Here is a 20,253-nt window from a genome sequence, read left to right as displayed (position 1 = left end):
TATGTTACACCAGGACTGGGGATGGAGAGATTAAGCAAGATCCCTTTTATGTTATTTATAATATCGAAAAACTTGAAACAATTTAAATGTCCAGTGTTAGGCTTGGTAATTATGGTACATTCATAAAATGGAGTGTAGTGCAGCCTTTAAACATCATGTTCTCAAATATGAGGAAATGTTTGTGATGATGTAAGAAAAAAATTACAAGAGGATTAGCCCTTTTTCATATAATTTATACACTGCATGTGCATTGAAAAAAATCTGGAAGGGTTCAAGTAGATACACTTCAGTGTTCATTGTGGTTACTAATTGATAGTGAAATTGTATTTTAATGCTTTCCTTATATATTTTCTATACTTTCCAGATTTTCTACAGCTAACATAGATTACTTTTTTTTTTAAATAAGTTTATTTATTTATTTATTTTTGGCTATGTTGGGTCTTCGTTGCTGTGCGCGGGCTTTCTCTAGTTGCAGCAAGCGGGGGCTACTCTTTGTTGCGGTGCGCGGGCTTCTCATTGCGGTGGCTTCTCATTGCGGAGCACAGGCTCTAGGCACACGGGCTTCAGTAGTTGTGGCTCATGGGCTCTAGAGCGCAGGCTCAGTAGTTGTGGCGCACGGGCTTAGTTGCTCCGCGGCATGTGGGATCTTCCTCGACCAGGGCTTGAACCTGTGTCCCCTGCATTGGCAGGCGGATTCTTAACCACTGCGCCACCAGGGAATCCCTCATTTAGAATTTTTATTAACTTTTTTCGTTTACTTTTTAAATGTTCTATTAATGGAATTAAATGGGCATTTGACTAAAGAATGAGATTTTTTACTCTCGTTGGTTTACACATGCTAAAATAATAATCTCAGAAAAACCTTTTTGTCTTAAGAGACAGCTTGGTTGCTAGAATTAATAGATACCAATTTTTGTCTGACCAGGAATTACTCTTAATTCTAAGGAGAAACTGGAAGCACAATGGGAGATGACAGTGAGTGGGTGAAACTGCCGGTTGATCAGAAATGTGAACACAAGGTAAGACTTTTCTGGAACTCAAATTTCAGTGTCATTGGCTTGTTTTGTCAGCAGTTATACTGTATAGTATAGTACAAAGCTGCCTAATGATTACACAGTACAACTGGAGAAACAGCCTACTTTGGAGATTGGGCAGTTTCAGCAGGAAAATTTTTCATGTTTGAATTGTTACATCTTTAATGTCATATTACAAAAAAGTAATGACTAATACTTGGATACAAAGTGGGATACATTTATAGTGGCCTGTTTATGAATTCTAGAAGGCCTTGACAGAATATCATAAATATTAAACACTTATAAGAAAAAGTTTATTAGCTAATCTTTAAAAGAAAAAAAAAAGCTATCTGGATTTCTTAAACTCCATTTTTGTTTCTAGTCTGGGGTCCTTTGTTCAAATTACCTGGTATAAGATAGTCATTCCACCCCGCAACCCCAACGGTAGATAATAATGTCATTAAATTTTGTTTTGTTTCAAAATACTTTTCTTTTAGCTGTGGAAAGCAAGGTTAAGTGGGTATGAAGAGGCCCTGAAGATCTTCCAGAAAATAAAGGATGAAAAGAGCCCAGAATGGTCCAAATTTTTAGGATTGATCAAAAAATTTGTGACTGATTCCAATGCAGTGGTTCAGTTGAAAGGATTAGAAGCTGCACTTGTTTATGTTGAAAATGCCCATGTAGCAGGAAAGTAAGTAGTTTCTTTCCAACTATTCTGGTAAAAACCCCTGTCTCGTGCTACGTGGATTAATTTATGTATATTTATGGATCACTGTGCTTAGTTATTAGCACTTTTAGAGGATATTCATTTCTTAACTTTCATAGCTCCTTGATACTTGTTTTTCATTTCAGTCTTTATCTGCTCTCAGAAGTCTAAATGGTACAAGAGATCTTTAGAGAGGAACAAATTAGAAATCAGATCTTGAGTTTTTACCTTAAGGTTTGATGAGCAAGTGCTTTTCCTTTTGAGACTTTTGTATGAGAATTACTCCAAGAGGGAAAATCTTTTGTAACTTTTAGAAGAAACTGAGGTAGTTAGCAAAGGCATCAAAATTTCACTGAAAACATTTGGGCATTACTTAAATCTTTTTCTACAATGGTTCCAGGCTAGGTGATCTTAGAATCACATCTTTCTCCCTATGGTTATTAAGCATTTTTATCTCTTAGGAGAGGTAATGCGAACTAAATAACCTCTGTAACTCCCAACTTATTGGATGATAGAGGTTTCCAGTCACCCCAGTCTCCCATACCTGATAAACCTGACTTTTCTAACACTAGTCTTTATGTCATTGAAAGGAGCCCTCCATACAAAAAACAAAAAACAAAAAAACAGTGGGGACCCTTGACCTAATTGCACAAGAAATATATACACACATCCCTAGGTATCTGCATGGGAATTGGTTCCAGGACAAAAGTCCCCACCCCTACGCCCTAGGATAGCAAAATCTACAGATGCTCAAGTCCCTCACGTAAAATGGCCTAGTATTTGCATATAACCTACATACACTCTCCTGTATACTGTAACTCATCTCTAGGTTACTCTCAATACCTAACACAATGTAAATGCTGTGTAAATAATTGTAACTACAATGTAAATAATGTGTAAATAGTTGTTGGCTGCATGGCAAATTCAAGTTTTGCTTTTTGGAACTTTCTGGAATTTTTTTTCCCAAATGTTTCTGATACAAGTTTGGTTGAATCTACAGATGAGGAACCCGTGGATAAGGAACCCACCAATATGGAGGGCTGACTGTACTTGACTCACCTCAGAAATTATACCAAGAAAGACAGTCATTAATTTGACAGTTTTGTTAACCAGCATCACTGAGTTCCCCTTGCCATCAGTGAGACCATTGCTTTTTTAATTTCATTTTTCTTCTGATGCTAGAAACTTTTTTGGCAAATGCATATAATTCCAACCCACTCAGTTTCTCTCATTTCCAGTAGTACAGGTTTTATTTAATTTAGAAGAAACTCAAAGCAATAAAGCTACTGTAAAGTCTTGCCAAGGAGTCAGGAACAGCCTTTTGTTATTAAAGGTACATATCCATTCCCTCTGTGAAGAAATTCCCTTGTCCTAAAAAGTGTTTAAAATGACTTTCAAAAATTTTCCAAAAAAGTAAGAACTCTGTAATCTTATTTTTGTAAAATGTATCTGTATCTGTTTATCTCTGCATATAGAAAAGTCTAGAAGGATAGATACCATAAAGTTGAAAGTAGTTTTCTCTGGTTTGTGAGATTTCAAGGGATTTTTGCTTTCTTGTTTAAATTTCCTATATGTGTAAATAGAAACTATGGTTCTGTGTCATTGTCTGTTGTGACATGTCTTAACCTCTTATGGTTTGTGTAAGTTTTTTTTTTTAATTCTTGAACATAATTTTTTTTAACTTTTTATTTTATTTTGGAGTATAGCCGATTAACAATGTTGTGGTAGTTTCAGGTGCACAGCAGAGGGACTCAGCCATTGATATACATATATCCATTCTCCCCCAAACTCCCCTCCCATCCAGGCTGCCATATAACATTGAGCAGAGTTCCCTGTGCTATACAGTAGGTCCTTGTTGGTTATTTAAATACAGCAGTGTGTACATGTCGATCCCAACCTCCCTGGCTATCCCTTCCCCACAGTAACCCTAAGTTCATTCTCTAAGTCTGTGAGTTTGTTTCTGTTTTACTTGAACATAAAGTTTTTAGAGTCTCATTTACTTTATTTCTCAGCATTTTTAAAAAGTATTTGTTTCCCCCACTTTCCATGACCTTTTCCAGCTCTTTCTACTAAAGTGTGTTTTTATATGTATGGTTGTTGTTGTTTATAATCTGTATTACAGAACCACGGGGGAAGTTGTATCAGGTGTTGTGAGTAAAGTGTTCAACCAACCCAAGGCCAAAGCCAAGGAGCTAGGCATTGAGATTTGTCTAATGTACATAGAGATTGAGAAAGGAGAGGCTGTGCAAGAAGAGCTCCTGAAAGGCCTGGACAATAAGAACCCCAAGATCATAGTGGCCTGTATAGAGACACTGAGGAAAGCCTTAAGGTAAAACCTTTTCTTTTTGCTTTAGTTCTGTTAACTAGAGTATCTCAATTGAGTTTGGGTTCCTGGTTTAAACAGAAATGAAAACTGTTGGGCTTGACTTGGCAGACCATACCAACCAGAAGAGTGACTTGGAAAAGCTAAAGCCATTCCTCAAGTGTGACACTTTGTATTCAGTAATTTTAGCCTTTAAGTGTGTTGCATAGTTATTTTATCTAAATCTCTTTCTTTCGTTTTTTTTTTAAATAAATTTATTTATTTATTTATTTTTGGCTGTGTTGGGTCTTTGTTGCTGCGTGCGGGCTTTCTCTAGTTGGCAGTGAGCGGGGGCTACTCTTCGTTGCAGTGTGTGGACTTCTCATTTCGGTGGCTTCTCTTGCTGCGGAGCACGGGCTCTAGGTGCGTGGGCTTCAGTAGTTGTGGCACATGGACTCAGTAGTTGTGGCTCGTGGGCTCTAGAGTGCAGGCTTGGTAGTTGTGGTGCACGGGCTTAGTTGCTCCACGGCACGTGGGATCTTCCTGGACCAGGGATCGAACCCGTGTCGCCTGCACTGGCAGGTGGATTCTTAACCACTGCGCCACCAGGGAAGTCCCTAAATCTCTTTCTAATGAAAATGAGCGGGGGATATTTCTGACCTTTTCTCAGATTATGAATTGACTTTTTCATGGAAAAGCACTCCTCAGGGTAAGGAGCTCTCTTTCTCTTGTTATCCTCAAGCATAAATTTATGTACTTTGAAATGTTGGCTGAAGCAAACCTTTGTTTAGGTGCTTTTTAAAATAAAATAGAAGCAAATGCTGTATGCCTTTAAACAGAAGCATAGCAACAGAAATAGAAAATAACTTTTACTCTTATGTAATAAGTTATTTTCAACCGTAGAATTAAGTGTTGTTTGGCAGTGAAGTTTTTCATGAATGGGATCTCTTTCAGGAACAAGTGGCTGTAATTTTCTATGGAAATCTGAATTAGACAAAACACTGGTTTGTTCTGATTTGGCAGTCCTTCTAATCTGATATCCTGTCCCCAATACTTCCACATGAGATACTTTAGAAAGCAGCTCTAGTGAAATCCTGAATGTATGACCTGTGGGTGTGAAGATCATCCCAACTCACCTCTCTTGTGGTTTTGTATATGACCTGCTTCTTGGAGAATATGCTTCCTTTGGTGTTTATCTTACATGAAAGTATCAAAATTCTTAAATTTTGTTAAACTGTCTTCAATTTATGTCAGTAAACTTTGTCTTTCACTTGGTTCATAATGTTCTTTTATAAAATTTGACTTTCACTTAGATTCTTTTGTGATAAAATTTTCCTCATCCTTAGCCTATTCTAGTATAGTAGGCATGTATTTTTATGAGTAGTAAATAGTGTGTTCATTCTGTTGTCTTAGAAATTTAGTGAATTGGCTGCATTGTCAAGATGGTGCTTGTCTTAATAGATCTGTTCTGTCCTTAGTAATGGATTTCTTAATAAAAATATATATTATACTATATTCTACCTTAAAATTAGAAGTTTCTAATCTGGAGTTCTGTAAACTCTGGCTATTTCATTTTTAAGCTGACTGGGAGAATAAGGGTAGAAAAAGGACAAGTTAGGTATATTGTCTTTTATGTCTTCCTTATAGATGTTGTTGTTTAGTCCCATCCCTGTATGGTTCTTTATTTGTCCTAAGGCATCTCAGAATCTATAGTAGAACTACTAAGATATCTCTCTGGGACCTTCAGGAACTGTTCAGTCCTTGGTTCCAGAGCTTCCTCAAGCTATCTATGTTAGTGGTAGCTTCAGGAGACCAAAAATGTTCTGTTGCCCCTAAAACAAGCTTTTAGAACTTTTTCCCCCCTATAGTAATAGGGGGGAAATAGTATAGTAATATGTGTAGTATCAAGATTAGGTTTTGTATTGTTAAGGTATCTATTTTCCATTTGGACCTGCTCCATCTGTTTGTTTTTTAAATATCTTTCAGAACTAGGCCAGAATAGTGAAATAAATAAACAAAAATCAGATGAAACAGTAGTAATGTAAAGGAAGATTAAGAGATCCCAAATGTTAGGTTCTTCAGACACTGTGATGAGTATTCCTAAACAGAATGGTTTATCGTTACTATAAGTTCTTATTTTTCCTTTAGTCTTAAAGGTCTGCTGAACCAAGTTAGAATGTTTTTTTTTCTATTAAAATAAAAGAGATTTTAAAGGAAATATTGAAGATCATCTAGTTTATTTTCATGCTATGATGGCTATATTTGAACTATTTACACAAACTGGTGTCTTGTTAAATATCACTTTCTAGGGAAAGTATTTTCAGTCTCCTTCTTTAACCTGTTAGAGTGTGTCAGTAGCTATTACTGAAACATTTTGTTGCATTTGTGTACATCAGATAATAGATAAATAGTATATATGGATCCTACTACAGAATGTCAGTCTTCTTTCATAACTGAATCTCTCTTGCTCCAGAATTTGTTATTCAGAAATGTTAGCAGTGAATCAGAAAGCTATATTTTTAAGTTGGGAACTTAAAAATATGATATGTGACAGATATATAATGTTAAATATACTGCCTTTTTATTTTATTTTTTTATAAATGTATTTATTTTTATTTTATTTTTGGCTGTGTTGGGTCTTTGTTGCTGCGTGCGGGCTTTATCTAGTTGCAGCGAACAGGGGCTCTCTTCGTTGGTGCGAGGGCTTCTCATTGTGGTGGCTTCTCTTGTTGCGGAGCACGGGCTCTAGGCGCGCGGGCTTCAGTAGTTGTGGCATGCGGGCTCAGTAGTTGTGGTGCACGGGCTTAGTTGCTCTGCGGCATGTGGGATCTTCCTGGACCAGGGCTCAGACCTGCGTCCCCTGCATTGGCAGGCAGATTCTTAACCATTGTGCCACCAAGGAAGTCCCTATACTGCCTTTTTAAAAGAAGTCAGAATGCAACTGTTTTCCCCATGGAAAACTGAAACAAAGAGAGATTTAAGTTGCCTGAAGTTATAGTGTGATAGCTTCGAGTCAGGAATGAAAGATACACTGCCAGGATTGGTGATCTATCAAGTGGACTGAATCCCCGTAATTACATAGAAGAGCTAATAAAAGCTTATTAAGGGACTTCCCTGGTGATCCAGTGGGTAAGACTCCGTGCTTCCAATGGAGGGAGCCTAGGTTCGAACTCTGGTTGGGGAACTAGATCCCGCATGCATGCCACAACTGAGTCCGCATATCGCAACTACGAAGTCCACATGCTGCAACTAAAGATCCTGCATGCGGCACCGAAGATCCCGCGTGCTGCAACTAAGACCCGGCGCAGGCTAAATAAATAAATAAATAAATAAGCAAGCTTATTAAAAGTAGATTTCATTCATCTAAATATTTATAAATTGATTTGTTTCTATTTTAAACTTTTTAATGTACATACATATATATTTAAGATGTTACACAAGTGTTGATCCATTTTAGATTTGAGTAATTCCTAGACTGGTTACCTAGAAAGTTTTTAAGTGGTAATATTATTTTGGGCTCTGGACATTAAATAATATTCTTGGAAGAATGGCATCTAAATACAGATGTTGTTATAAGTTCCTTTTTTCTTCTTCCCTAAAAAAACTCAACCTATATGTCTCTATTATATATAGATACAGAACTATGTTTGAGTGAATTCAGGCTAACACTTTACCCAAGCATATTGCATGGTGACAGTTTTTTTTCCAATTTTTACTTCTAGTGAATTTGGTTCCAAAATCATCTTACTGAAGCCAATTATCAAAGTGTTGCCAAAACTCTTTGAGTCTCGAGAGAAGGCTGTTCGAGATGAAGCTAAACTAATTGCTGTGGAGATTTATAGATGGATTCGAGATGCTCTGAGACCCCCATTACAAAGTATAAACTCTGTCCAGGTGAGACACAAAGTTTTTTGGTTGTCTTTGTATAAGGTTAATATGAAGATATTTCCTTCCTGTCACTGTTGTTGATATTCTGTCCTTACAAATAATTATTTTTCATTCTTAATTTTGAAATCAGTTTTTTCTGAGCATATACCTGTTTCTACTGTTACTATGTCCTCTCAAGTGAAATACTATGCATTCACTGATGCCAGTAGGTTAGTGTTGAATCTATAGCAGTTTATAAGATCCTTTTTTTTTTTAATTAATTACTTTATTTATTTATTTATTTATTTTTGGCTGTGTTGGGTCTTTGTTGAGGTGCACAGGCTTCTTATTGCAGTGGCTTCTCTTGTTGCGGAGCACGGGCTCTAGGCATACGGGCTTCAGTAGTTGTGGCACGCAGGCTCTAGAGCGCAGGCTCAGTAGTTGTGGCTCCGCAGCGTGTGGGATCTTCCCAGACCAGGGCTGGAACCTGTGTCCCCTGCATTGGCATGCGGATTCTTAACCACTATGCCACCAGGGAAGTCCTATAAGGTCCTTTTATAATACTGTTGGGTGGCAGGACTTAATATCTGTTTAGACAAAACGCATTCTACCTTTTATATTCCAGTTGGTTTTGGAGACATTATTTGTTGCAACTATATGTGAATTCATGAAATAATGAGAGTGTCTTAAAAAGTGGATTTTATTCTTCTAAGTTCTTAGTCATACATCTTCATCTTCAGTATAGTAGATATACATCAATTTGACTCATACTACAAAATGTGCACAATTTAAATTTAACTTTTCTTGTTTGCCTTATTAGAGCCACATAAATAAGAAATTGGGTTCTGATCTGTTAGTAAATATAAATATATTCTCTAATGGCAGAGATATAGATACGTTTTTAAAATATTTTATGATATTTGCAGTTGAAAGAACTAGAAGAAGAATGGGTCAAACTGCCAACTGGTGCTCCTAAACCAAGTAGGTTTTTGCGTTCCCAGCAAGAACTAGAAGCTAAATTGGAACAGCAACAGTCTGCTGGTGGAGATACTGAGGGAGGTAAGCCACTTTTCAACGCTGGTTTCTATAAAAATTAGCAAGAACTGGCCCTGCCACAGTAACCTGTGTTCACGAGGTACATTTTATAGGATTGCTGTTTAATGAAATACATAACAATCCTATGGTTTGTAGGATTAATAATTCTGATCCCTCCTGTATCAAGATTTCATCAGGGGTATGGAAGGACAGCTGATAACTGTTTAATAAGTAAAACTATTTCATTTTTTTTTTTTGGCCACACTGCATGGCATGCAGGATATTAGTTCCCCGACCAGGGATTGAACCCATGCCCACCCCCCGCATTGGAAGGCCGAGTCTTAACCACTGGACTGCCAGGGAAGTCCCCATTTCATCCATTTTTAAAGGTTGTTTTGTTTTGTTTTCCTCTTGGAAGGTGGTGACGATGGTGATGAGGTACCACAGATAGATGCTTATGAGCTTTTGGAAGCAGTAGAAATTCTTTCCAAACTTCCCAAAGACTTTTATGACAAAATTGTAAGTAATGGTAGACTTCTTTCATTTATTTCATTTTAAATAATTACTTGAATATAATTATAATTAGAGTGCTCTTCTGAGCCCTTTTCCTGGTGCACCCTCTTCCACCCTGTATCTTCCCTAATAAAGTGAGTCAGTTGTTTCTTCTCTGTTCCCATACTACTTTGTATATGTACCTACTTTAGTCCTTCTTTTTACTTCTTGCCAGAAACCTGAACATTATTCTTGACTTATATCTTTTCCTCATTGTCTGTTTGGTTTTTACCTTTAAATATCTCTCAAATTCATCCCCCTTTCTCCATCGCCAGGATTTCTTTCTCTACTCCGGGGTTACTTCTTTCCCCCACCCCCCAGCCCCAGGCTTCCTTGACCTTGGCACTGTTGACATTTTTTGCCAGATATTTCTTTGCTTGGGGGATTGCATGTGCATTGTTGCATGTTTAGCAGCATCACTGGCCTTTACCGATCAGATATTACTAATACCATTCCTCCAAGTCATGACAGTCAAAAATGTCTCCAGACTTTGCCAAATGTACCCCAAGAGACAAAATTATCCCCAATTGAGAAAGTTTTATCCCAACCATTACCATCAGCTCTTGCCTTGTATGCTGCTGTAGTCTTCTTACAAGATTCCCTGTCTGCTCTTGCCTCCTTCCCATCATATTTCACAATATAATTAGAGGTATCATTTTTGAAAATGGAAATCTTCCCATATTATTGCCTCATTAAAATCCTTTAGTGGCTTCCATGGGTTTTAAGATGATGTCTGAAATCATACTGTAGCCATTGAGGTGTGATTTATGGTGCCTTTGAGGTCCCCACTTACCTTCCAGCCACATCTCTAATTCCTCTCACTCTCCATGCTCCAGTCATACTGAATTTCTCCTGGTATCAAATGTGCCAAACTTTTTTCCCCCCTAAACTCTGGGCCTTAACATATGCTGTTCTTTCTGCCTATAACATTCTTCTCCCCCCACCCCCATTTACCTTATAATAACTCTTCATTGTCTAGATCCCACCTTAAGCATCACTTCTTGGGGGAGGTCTTACCTGAAAGCCTAAACTGGGTTAAGTCCTCTTGTTGTATTACCAAAGCAGCTTGTACTTCTCCTGTCACAGTCGTCATGACCTGATAGTTATTTATTGAAGATCATCCTGCCTCTGCTATCAGCTCCTTGAGTATCCTGTTATCTTCTGCTTAACAAATAAATATTTGATAAATTGAATTCAGTTGTAATCTCCTTCAGGGTGATGGGTTTGTCATCTTGTTTTTATCCCCAGTTCTCTCCAACAGTGGGTATTTGAATTCTAGTGAAGCATATTCTACTTCATGGCCACAAAACAAAAAATTAGCATTATACCTACAATCTGGAAAACTGATATCCAGGATTAGAACAGTATTGGTTGTTGGTTATATGTTTGTTCTTTTCTGGTCTTTCTAATGTTATCAATATGGAAGTTCCTCTCTCCTGTAGATGTGCCACTGTGAGATATGCTAGAAATGCTTTCTATTAATGTTTTCTATTTAACACTTGCTTAAAGTTTACCCAGAAAATGAGAAGGAAAAGTCTATGGCATTTCATTCTGTTTACTTATTGTAGAACATTAGGGTTATGAAATGTTACAAAAATACTTTTAATATATGAACAAAATTTTATGTATATGAACAAAACATTCTGATTGGCTACACAGTTTTGTAATTTTGATTTCTGACTAGCTTTAGAAAGTTTCTGAAAACAAAAAATATGTATCTTTGAATTAGTAGCATGCAAGAAATAGACTTTTATTTTGCGCTCTTATTTTCTGTTCTACAAGTGACTCATATTGTGTCTTGTAGGAGGCAAAAAAATGGCAAGAAAGAAAAGAAGCCCTGGAAGCTGTAGAAGTACTAGTGAAAAACCCGAAACTGGAAGCAGGCGATTATGCAGATTTAGTAAAAGCTTTGAAGAAGGTAAATGTGAGGAGTTTCAGCATTGGTATCCCAACAGCAGACCAGGCCATTGAGTTTTTCTTCATCAGTCAGTCTTTTTTTACCACAGTTGCATTACCATTTAGGGAACACTATTAATGGTTTTTGAATTATAGGCATACATTTTTTTAAGGGTTATTTAAAATGACTGTCTTAGGTTAGTTTAGAGGGATTGGTTTTCAGTCTTTGTTTATTATCACTTTGACTTTAAATATGCTATTTGGTAGCTTGTACAAATGTCAAGAAATAGAGAATCTTGCTGATCTAGAACCAGATATTGTAGTTTTATAATTCTACAGAATGAGTTTTTTAAATTGGCTCTATTTAATGGGACAGATATTAAATGCGAAGAGTGTTTTTCATTAGATAGCAAGGGATACCACCCTGTATTATATCAGCATGTAAAGTGCAGGATCTGGGGATATGTGGTCAGTTATAAAGCAGGTAAGTACTAAATAAGAAAGAAATATTTTAGAAACTACTCCTTTGTTATTGCTTAGGTCCAAACAAGTTGAATGCTGGGGTGGATATTTTTGTATGTACTGGCTGTATGTACTGGTAAATTTTTTAAAAATTTACTCATTTAATTTATTTATTTGTGGCTGCGTTGAGTCTTCGTTGTTGCGTGTGGGCTTTCTCTAGTTTGCGGCCAGTGGGGGCTACTCTTTGTTGCAGTGCACAGGATTCTCATTGCGGTGGCTTCTCTTGTTGTAGAGCGCAGGCTCTAGGCGCACGGGCTTCGGTAGTTGTGGCACACGGGCTCAGTAGTTGTGGCTCGCGGGCTCTAGAGCACAGGCTCAGCAGTTGTGGCACACAGGCTTAGTTGCTCCACAGCATGTGGGATCTTCCCAGACCAGGGCTCGAACCCGTGTCCCCTGCCTTGGCAGGCGGATTCTTAACCACTGCACCACCAGGGAAGTCCCTGAAGACATTTTCTTGAATATAGCAAGGATGAAAATGTTTTGTTTGCTTCTTCAGCCTGAAATTGCAGAGGATTAGCATGGTGGCGGGAGGAGGTTACTCTTTAATTATATGTATATATAAGAGTAATTCTCATTACTCATAGTACTTATGTTCTGTAAAGTCACCACAGACACTGAATTAGCAAATGCTGAACCATTGCTCCAAGGGAAGATACAGCGTTAAGGTCCTGCAACCCTCTGGTCACATTTTCATGAACCGATCAATGCATAACCTTGTTTTATTCTGTTTGAAGACATCTTATTCAGTATGTATTATTGATCCATTAACATTGAACTCACAGCCAACAGAAATATAACTCATGCCTGAACAAAGCCTACCTAACACATTTATTTTCTCCGAAAGGGACATCACAGCACTTTTGCACATAGGAACACCAGATGACACTTCAGCAATACACTTGGGGGTCATTTTAAACAGTGAAAGCACCAATCAAAAGCACAAAAATGCAAAAAAACATGGCACTAAATAGACTATGAAAAAGATACTTGGTTACAGTATGAGAGCTGAAAGAAGAAGGCAGAGTATTGCATCGTTCATCTCAGCTGGGAATGTGCACATCAGGCAACATAGATTTTTCCCAGCTCTGTGCTTGTCTGTGAGTGACCAGGAAAGTGCCTCAATTCTTGATTTGGGGCTTATAAGTTAATTTTAATGAGTAGATGAATTCCCAAATATGAAATCCATAAATAATGAGGATGGACCATATTTTCTCACAGTCAGCCTTCCTTTGCTTTCCTCTAAGTAGGATTTGGAGACAGGGATATTATTTGTCAAAATCGTTGTTCATCAGTCTTCCATCTTGAAGAGCCAAAGACCCAGGCAAGACTACAGTCATCTCTTGGTATCCCCGGTGGGGGGAGGGAGGTGTGTTCCAGGTGCTCCCACCTATACTAAATCTGCTCAAGTTCCTTGTATAAAAAGGCATAGTACAATGAATACTGTTGACCCTCCATATCTGCAGTTACAGAGAACTGACTGTAATTAAAAGGGAATTGCCCTAGGGAAAAGATTTCGCCAACCTGGAGCCTGGGAGGAAGAAGGAAGGGTAGAAGGTGGTAAGGGGAAGTGAGATTCTAGTGGCCTTGAAGAGAGCTTCAGTTTTCTGTAAGTTCTAGCATATAATTTTTATCAGGAATCTTATGGAAACATATATTGCACTGAATTCTCAATGGCTCAAATAAAAGCTTTTATTTTTCCCTATGTAATGATCAGGAATGTTAATTGGAATCAGGAATGTTAATAGTTGATGTTCTCTACATGCATTTTCTTAGGAATTAGCTTTTCAAATGAAGACTGTTCTGTGATTTCCATTGGCATTGTGACTATGAATATAAGCTCTCTCTGTATTCTATACAGAAAAGATTATGGATCTTTATATTTGGGTAGATATAGACAGTGGATTTCTGTGAGATCTTAGGGTAGCAGGAGGTACTTTCCCTCTTTACATGGTGGAGTGGGGGCAACCAAAGGCAACAAACAAGTATAAAGAAACTTAATTTTGTGGCTAAAATATTTAAAACAATGAAAAGTTAATGTCAATATAAATTAACATGAAACATGACATTTTGTGGGTTTTTTTGGTTTTTTGTTTGTTTGTTTTTTGTTTTTTTATTTTCGGCTGTTTTGGGTCTTCATTGCTGCGCACGGGCTTTCTCTAGTTGCAACGAGCAGGAGCTACTCTTCGTTGCGGTGTGTGTGCTTCTCATGGCGGTGGCTTCTCTTGTTGCAGAGCACAAGCTCTAGGAGCATGGGCTTTAGTAGTTGTGGCACACGGGCTTCAGTAGTTGTGGCTTGCAGGCTCTAAAGCGCAGGCTCAGTTGTTGTGGTGCATGGGCTTAGTTGCTCTGTGGCATGTGAGAGCTTCCCGGACCAGGGATCGAAGCCATGTCCCCTGCATTGGCAGGTGGATTCTTAACCACTGTGCCTCCAGGGAAGTCCCGACACTTTGTTTTGGTTTTTTAAATCAGTTTACTGTTTTTATGTTTTTTAATTTTTATTTATTTATATTTTGGCTGTGTTGAGTCTTCGTTGCTGTGCGTGGGCTTTCTCTAGTTGTGGTGAGTGGGGGCTACTCTTCGTTGCGACATGTGCTTCTCATTGCGGTGGCTTCTCTTGTTGTGGAGCATGGTCTCTAGGCACACGGGCTTCAGTAGTTGTAGCATGCGGGCTCAGTAGTTGTGGCACACGGGCTTAGTTGCTCCAAGGCATATGGGATCTTCCCAGACCAGGGTTCGAACTTGTGTCCCCTGCATTGGCAGGTGGGTTCTTAACCACTGTGCCACCAGGGAAGCCCTATATATATTCTTTTTCATATTCTTTTCCATTATGGTTTATCCCAGGAAATGGCATATAGTTTCCTGTGCTATACAGTAGGACCTTGTTGTTTATCCATCCTATATATACTAGTTTGCATCTACTAATCCCAAACTCCCAATCCTTCCTTCCCCCACCCCCTCTCCCCGCCATATTCATATTATATTCACCTATGTTGGTCTTTGTAGACCCATCCCTCTTCCCTCCGTAAATAGTTTCTTCTCTCTAGTGTCTATCAAGTAGTCTTACTAATTTCCCAATTTTACCCTTTAATGCATATAGTAAAAAACTATTCATTTTGAAATTCCTTATGATATTCCTGAAATTATTTCATAAACTGTCTTCTTCTGAGTTGTCACCTGACCTAGCGTATTTTGATGGCTTTCCTATTCTCACGGGTTATAGTTCTTTATAAGATTCCTTTTCTCCCTCCCTCCCACCCCTCAGATAGCTTCTTTGACTTTGTCAATTACCTATGGATATTGGTTGGTATATATTTTTTTCATCTTTAAGATGTGAGTTTTCAAGGTGTTTTATTATATAATCTCCATTGACTTTCTCTGTGTTATTAACACTTTTTCACTTGGTCTTTCTACATATTCTCCCTTAATTATTGCTTGTATTCATTATAGTTTTCTAAACATAATCATGATGGGTTTTGGGGGGTTTTTGGTTTGTTTGTTTGGTCAGCAGTGTTTTTGTTTTGATTACTGTTTAGTGGCTTACATTACTAGTTAAAGATAAATACTGATTATTACTTAAAATCACATTGTAGGCCTAGATTTATGGGAGAAGTGACAGCACTTTTAATTACAGAATATTTCCCATTATTTAGGTTAAATTAACATTGTGAGCTAAAGCTTTCTTTCCCAGCTCTAGAACAGAGTTGCTGAGTTTTTCCTCAACGCTGGAATAGAGTCCCCCCACATACACTGTTTTTCTTAAAAATAAACACTTTTCCATATTCCCCACTCCTGTTTTGTTTTTGTTTTTTGTTTGTTTGTTTGTTTTGGCCACACAGCACGGCATGCGGGATCTTAGGAACCCATGCCCCCTGCATTGGGAGTGCAGAGTCTTAACCATTGGACCACCAGGGAAGTCCCCCCACCACTCCCATTTCCCAGTTAAGAACAACTTGTTTAATCAAACTGAGATGTGTGACAGTGAGTGTTAACAGGCAGATATTGTAATAGATGCCTGGTTCATCGCTCACCAATAAATTCATACAATCTTTTACTATATCCTGAACTATAATAGGTTCACAAGATCCTCTTCAAAACTTTACATTAGGATCATCAGTGTCTGAGATTCAACTTCCACTGGTTATTGATCTAATGGTAACTTTAGAGGTAGTCTCTCTCTTTTTTTTTTTTTTTTTAATTAAGAATGTCTTCTTTTTTTTAATTCTATTTATTTATTTTTGGCTGCGTTGGGTCTTTGTTGCTGCACGCGGGCTTTCTCTAGTTGCAGCAATCGGGGGCTACTCTTCCTTGCGGTGCGCGGGCTTCTCATTGCGGTGGCTTCTCTTGTTGCAGAGCACAGGCTCTAGGCGTGCGGGCTTCAGTAGTTGCAGCACGTGGGCTCAGTAGTTGTGGCTCTCGGGCTCTAGAGCGCAAGCTCAGTAGTTGCGGTGCACAGGCATAGTTGCTCCACGGCATGTGGGATCTTCCCAGACCAGGGCTCAAACCCATGTCCCCTACATTGGCAGGCGGATTCTTAACCACTGCGCCACCAGGGAAGTCCCAAGAGGTAGTCTCTTAAGGATGGGATTGAATGATGGCCTTTAACTGGGGCAGTATAACAAAATCACCTTTTGAGCTGTATTAAAATACGGATATCCAAATCCCATCACAAATTCATTGAACTAGGATCTCTTGGAATGGGGCCTGGCATGTTTTTGATGACCATTCCTAGAATATACATTTAGATGTTAAATATAAAGTCTAGCATGTAAATAATACCTGAGCTGTTTTGGTAAGGAAAAATAATCCAGACGTTTACAAATACCAATCATGTGTTCAGTACAAAACTGAATAGAATTTTTACTCCATAGATTTATAGTAATTACAGATTTAACAAAATGTTTATTAGGACCCTGATCTCATCTTCTCATAAGGAAAATGAATTTGCCATGAGTTTAGAGGGAGAATATGCTTTAGTAAAGAGAGCAAAAGCTTTGGAGTCAAAGCAGACCTAGGTTTGAATCACAGCACTACCATTTGCTAGCTCTGTGACTTTGAGCATGTTAATCTCTATTTAATTTTTTTTAAAATAAATTTATTTATTTTTGGCTGTGTTGGGTCTTCGTTGCTGCACGCAGGCTTTCTCTAGTCGCGGCGAGCTGGGGCTACTCTTCGTTGCGGTGCACAGTCTTCTCAGTGTGGTGGCTTCTCTTGTTATGGAGGACAGGCTCTAGGCACATAGGTTTCAGTAGTTGTGGCAGATAGGCTCAGTAGTTGTGGCGCACGGGCTTAGTTGCTCTGTGGCATGTGGGATCTTCCTGGACCAGGGCTTGAACTCGTGTCCCCTGCATTGGCAGGCGGATTCTTAACCACTGCGCCACCAGGGAAGTCCTATTTAATTTTTGAAATCCACAAAATTGAGATAATAATAGTACCTGCTTTATAGGGTTTGAGTGAAAATTAAATAAAATAAGGATTATAAAGCACCTATAAAATTATGGCATCTAATGTTTTAAAATTTTTATTGGAGTATAGTTGCTTTACAATGTTGTGTTAGTTTCTACTGTACAGCAAAATGAATCAGCTACACATACACATATATCCTCTCTTTTTTGGAGATCCTTCCCATTTAGTTCACCGCAGTGCATTAAGTAGAGTTCCCTGTGCTACACAGTATGTTCTCATTAGTTATCTATTTTATACATAGTATCAATAGTGTATATGTGTCAATCCCAGTTCCTCCCACCCCACCCCCTCTTCCCCCTTGGTATCCATACATTTGTTCTGTACATCTGTGTCTCTATTTCTGCTTTGCAGATAAGATCGTCTGTACCATTTTTCTAGATTCCACATGTATGCATTAATATACAATATTTGTTTTTCTCTTTCTGGCTTACTTCACTCTGTATGACACTCTCTGTGTCCATCCATGTCTCTACAAATGATTCAATTTCGTTCCTTTTTATGGCTGAGTAATATTCCATTGTATATATATACCACATTTTCTTTATCCATTCCTCTGTTGGTGGACATTTAGGTTGCTTCCATGTCCTGGCTATTGTAATTAGTGCGGCTGTGAACATTGGGGTGCATGTGTCTTTTTGAATTATGGTTTTCTTTGGGTATATACCCAGTAGTGGGATTGCTGGGTCATATGGTAGTTCTGTTTTTAGTTTTTTAAGTTGTTTTTAATAAATGTTAGTCTTTTAATCCTTACTCCTCAGCACTTAGGGAATATATGTAGGTGCCAAATAGAACTTCCTTGAATGCTATGCATTAGGGGTTCTTTAATTCAGGGACTCTGGAATGAAGTGTTCTGCTTATGAAATACCAGATCTTAAGGATAAAGTCCAAAATAGAATGGAAGCGTTACTTCTACCTGGGAAAAGAGTGAAAAAACAAGGGTTTGGGAGCACTTAAAAGTAAAGCAGCTTTTTAACACCAGCTGACTTGAGCAGTATACCAAAGTAAAATCTTAGCAGGAGGGAACTGAGGCACAGTCACTGTCTTGCTAAATTGACACAAATGCAGCTACTACCTATGACTTTTGATAAGTTCTGGGCCTTGTAGGGTATGCTACAGGAGGGTGGTAATATAAACATTGCTGGAGGAGACTCTGCTAAGAGACTCTGAATACAAATCTGATGATCACTACGTAACTAAAATGGCAGCTGCAAGGCCAGAAGCTCCCTCAGAGGAATGGTTGCAATGGCATTTGCAATTTAGAGTCCACATCAGCTTCGTTTTTTTTTTTAATTTAATTTTTTAATTGAAGTGTAGTTGATTTACAGTGCTGTGCCAATCTCTGCTATACAGCAAAGTGACTCAGTTGTACACATATAGATAGACATTCTTTTTTTAATATTCTTTTCCATTATGATTTATCACAGGATACTGAATATAGTATAGTTCCCTGTGCTCTATAGTAGGACCTTGTTATTTATCCATCCTATATGTAATAGTTTACATCCCATCAGCTTCTTGAAGGTACCTACAACAGTTTCTACTGGTGTTTCTTGGGTATAAATTTTAGAGCTGCTACTCTGTGGTGTCTTTTGGAGATACACCATCTTTTGGCTTTCCCTGCCCCAAAGCAAAGTCAGCAGGCCTCCAGCTTCTCTGCCATTATCAGAGTCACCTCCTGCACAGTTGTGCAATGCTGACAGCCCATACTACCACCAGTGGAGAGTTAGCGATTTGACGTGGTCTTATGTATATTTTATCGGTAGAACTTTAAGATAGGAGACTAAACATAATGAAGAGAAGCTCCCAAATTTGATATTGTCAAGGAAGAATCTTTCCTCTTTTGTAGGAAACAAAGTTGGCTATTCACTACATAATAGCTTTCAGAGTTCTTTTAAGAATAAATTTTCAATTCCCTTCTATGGGGCTGTGACTCTTTTGTTTTCCTTTCTTTCTACCCTTTGTAGGTTGTTGGAAAGGACACCAATGTCATGTTGGTGGCTCTGGCAGCAAAATGTCTTACTGGCCTGGCTGTTGGGCTAAGGAAGAAATTTGGACAGTATGCAGGACACGTAAGTAACACTCCTTTTTTTGATACAAATCAACAACGTTATCAACGTTGGTGGTGAGCACGCTATAGTGTATACAGAAATCGAATTATAATGTGGTACACATGAATCTTAGATAATGTTATGAACTAGTGTTACCTCAGTAAAAACAAATAAACAATTTTTTAAAGTATACTGATTTTCAGGTTTATAACTAACGCTTAGTTTTAAAAAGTCTTTTATATTTCTCCATGGAAACTATATTCCTTCTGATCTGTATCACTTCTATGAAATTTTTTTTTTAAATTGGGTTGGGGGAGGTGCCATTGAGCTTTGCTATATATTTTAGACCTTAAAAAGCAACTTTAATGTGCCTGCCAGCACAGTGCCTGGCTATACTCAATACATATACTTGGTATTCAATAAATATTTAATGAATTAGTGATCGTTTATAAGATAAAATAAACATTATAAAAATTCTAACTTTACTGATCTAAACTTAGTACTTGAGTAAGAAGATATAATTCTGATCAAAATTGCTATAATTTCTGGTACTGTTTCTTTTTTCTTTAGTGTAGTGAAGGGGCAGGAGACATCTCAGTCCAAGTGAGGGCTATCAGAATCTTGGGTGGGGAGGAAGAATTGTATACTATACCTGTTCCCCTACCCTAAATCCACCTAGTTGAGAATCATTTTGTCCAATAAGAGTTACTGATAAAAATGATTGTAAGGTTGCATATAAGGTACAGATGCAAACAAAAAAGGTTGAGAAACATTGCTGTGGTGGTATAGGCATAAGATTGTTCCACCATAAGATTCTTGTGCCCTTCAAGAAAGGAAATGACTTCTTTT

The 20,253-nt window shown here is 38.0% G+C and overlaps 1 protein-coding gene across 4 annotated transcripts in view; it reads left to right on the top strand.

Moving 5' to 3' along the window:
* Nucleotides 1-20,253, top strand: part of CKAP5 (cytoskeleton associated protein 5) — a 107,013-nt gene that overhangs the window by 34,001 nt on the left and 52,759 nt on the right. For 2 of the 4 annotated variants that reach the window (XM_036860406.1, XM_036860407.1), the window contains exons 2-9: nucleotides 946-1,019; nucleotides 1,511-1,704; nucleotides 3,842-4,048; nucleotides 7,744-7,915; nucleotides 8,815-8,947; nucleotides 9,342-9,442; nucleotides 11,280-11,393; nucleotides 19,321-19,425. In XM_036860406.1, the coding sequence (XP_036716301.1) occupies nucleotides 963-1,019; nucleotides 1,511-1,704; nucleotides 3,842-4,048; nucleotides 7,744-7,915; nucleotides 8,815-8,947; nucleotides 9,342-9,442; nucleotides 11,280-11,393; nucleotides 19,321-19,425 (1,083 nt within the window). In that variant the 5' untranslated portion in view covers nucleotides 946-962. Of the gene's footprint in view, nucleotides 1-925; nucleotides 1,020-1,510; nucleotides 1,705-3,841; nucleotides 4,049-7,743; nucleotides 7,916-8,814; nucleotides 8,948-9,341; nucleotides 9,443-11,279; nucleotides 11,394-19,320; nucleotides 19,426-20,253 lie in introns of all 4 variants that reach the window. The other 2 variants (XM_036860405.1, XM_036860404.1) reach the window with 1 other exon arrangement.

The sequence above is a fragment of the Balaenoptera musculus genome, chromosome 8 (genome assembly GCF_009873245.2).
Source record: "Balaenoptera musculus isolate JJ_BM4_2016_0621 chromosome 8, mBalMus1.pri.v3, whole genome shotgun sequence".
Taxonomy (NCBI): Eukaryota; Metazoa; Chordata; class Mammalia; order Artiodactyla; family Balaenopteridae; genus Balaenoptera; species Balaenoptera musculus.
This window is presented reverse-complemented; position numbering and strand designations above follow the sequence as displayed.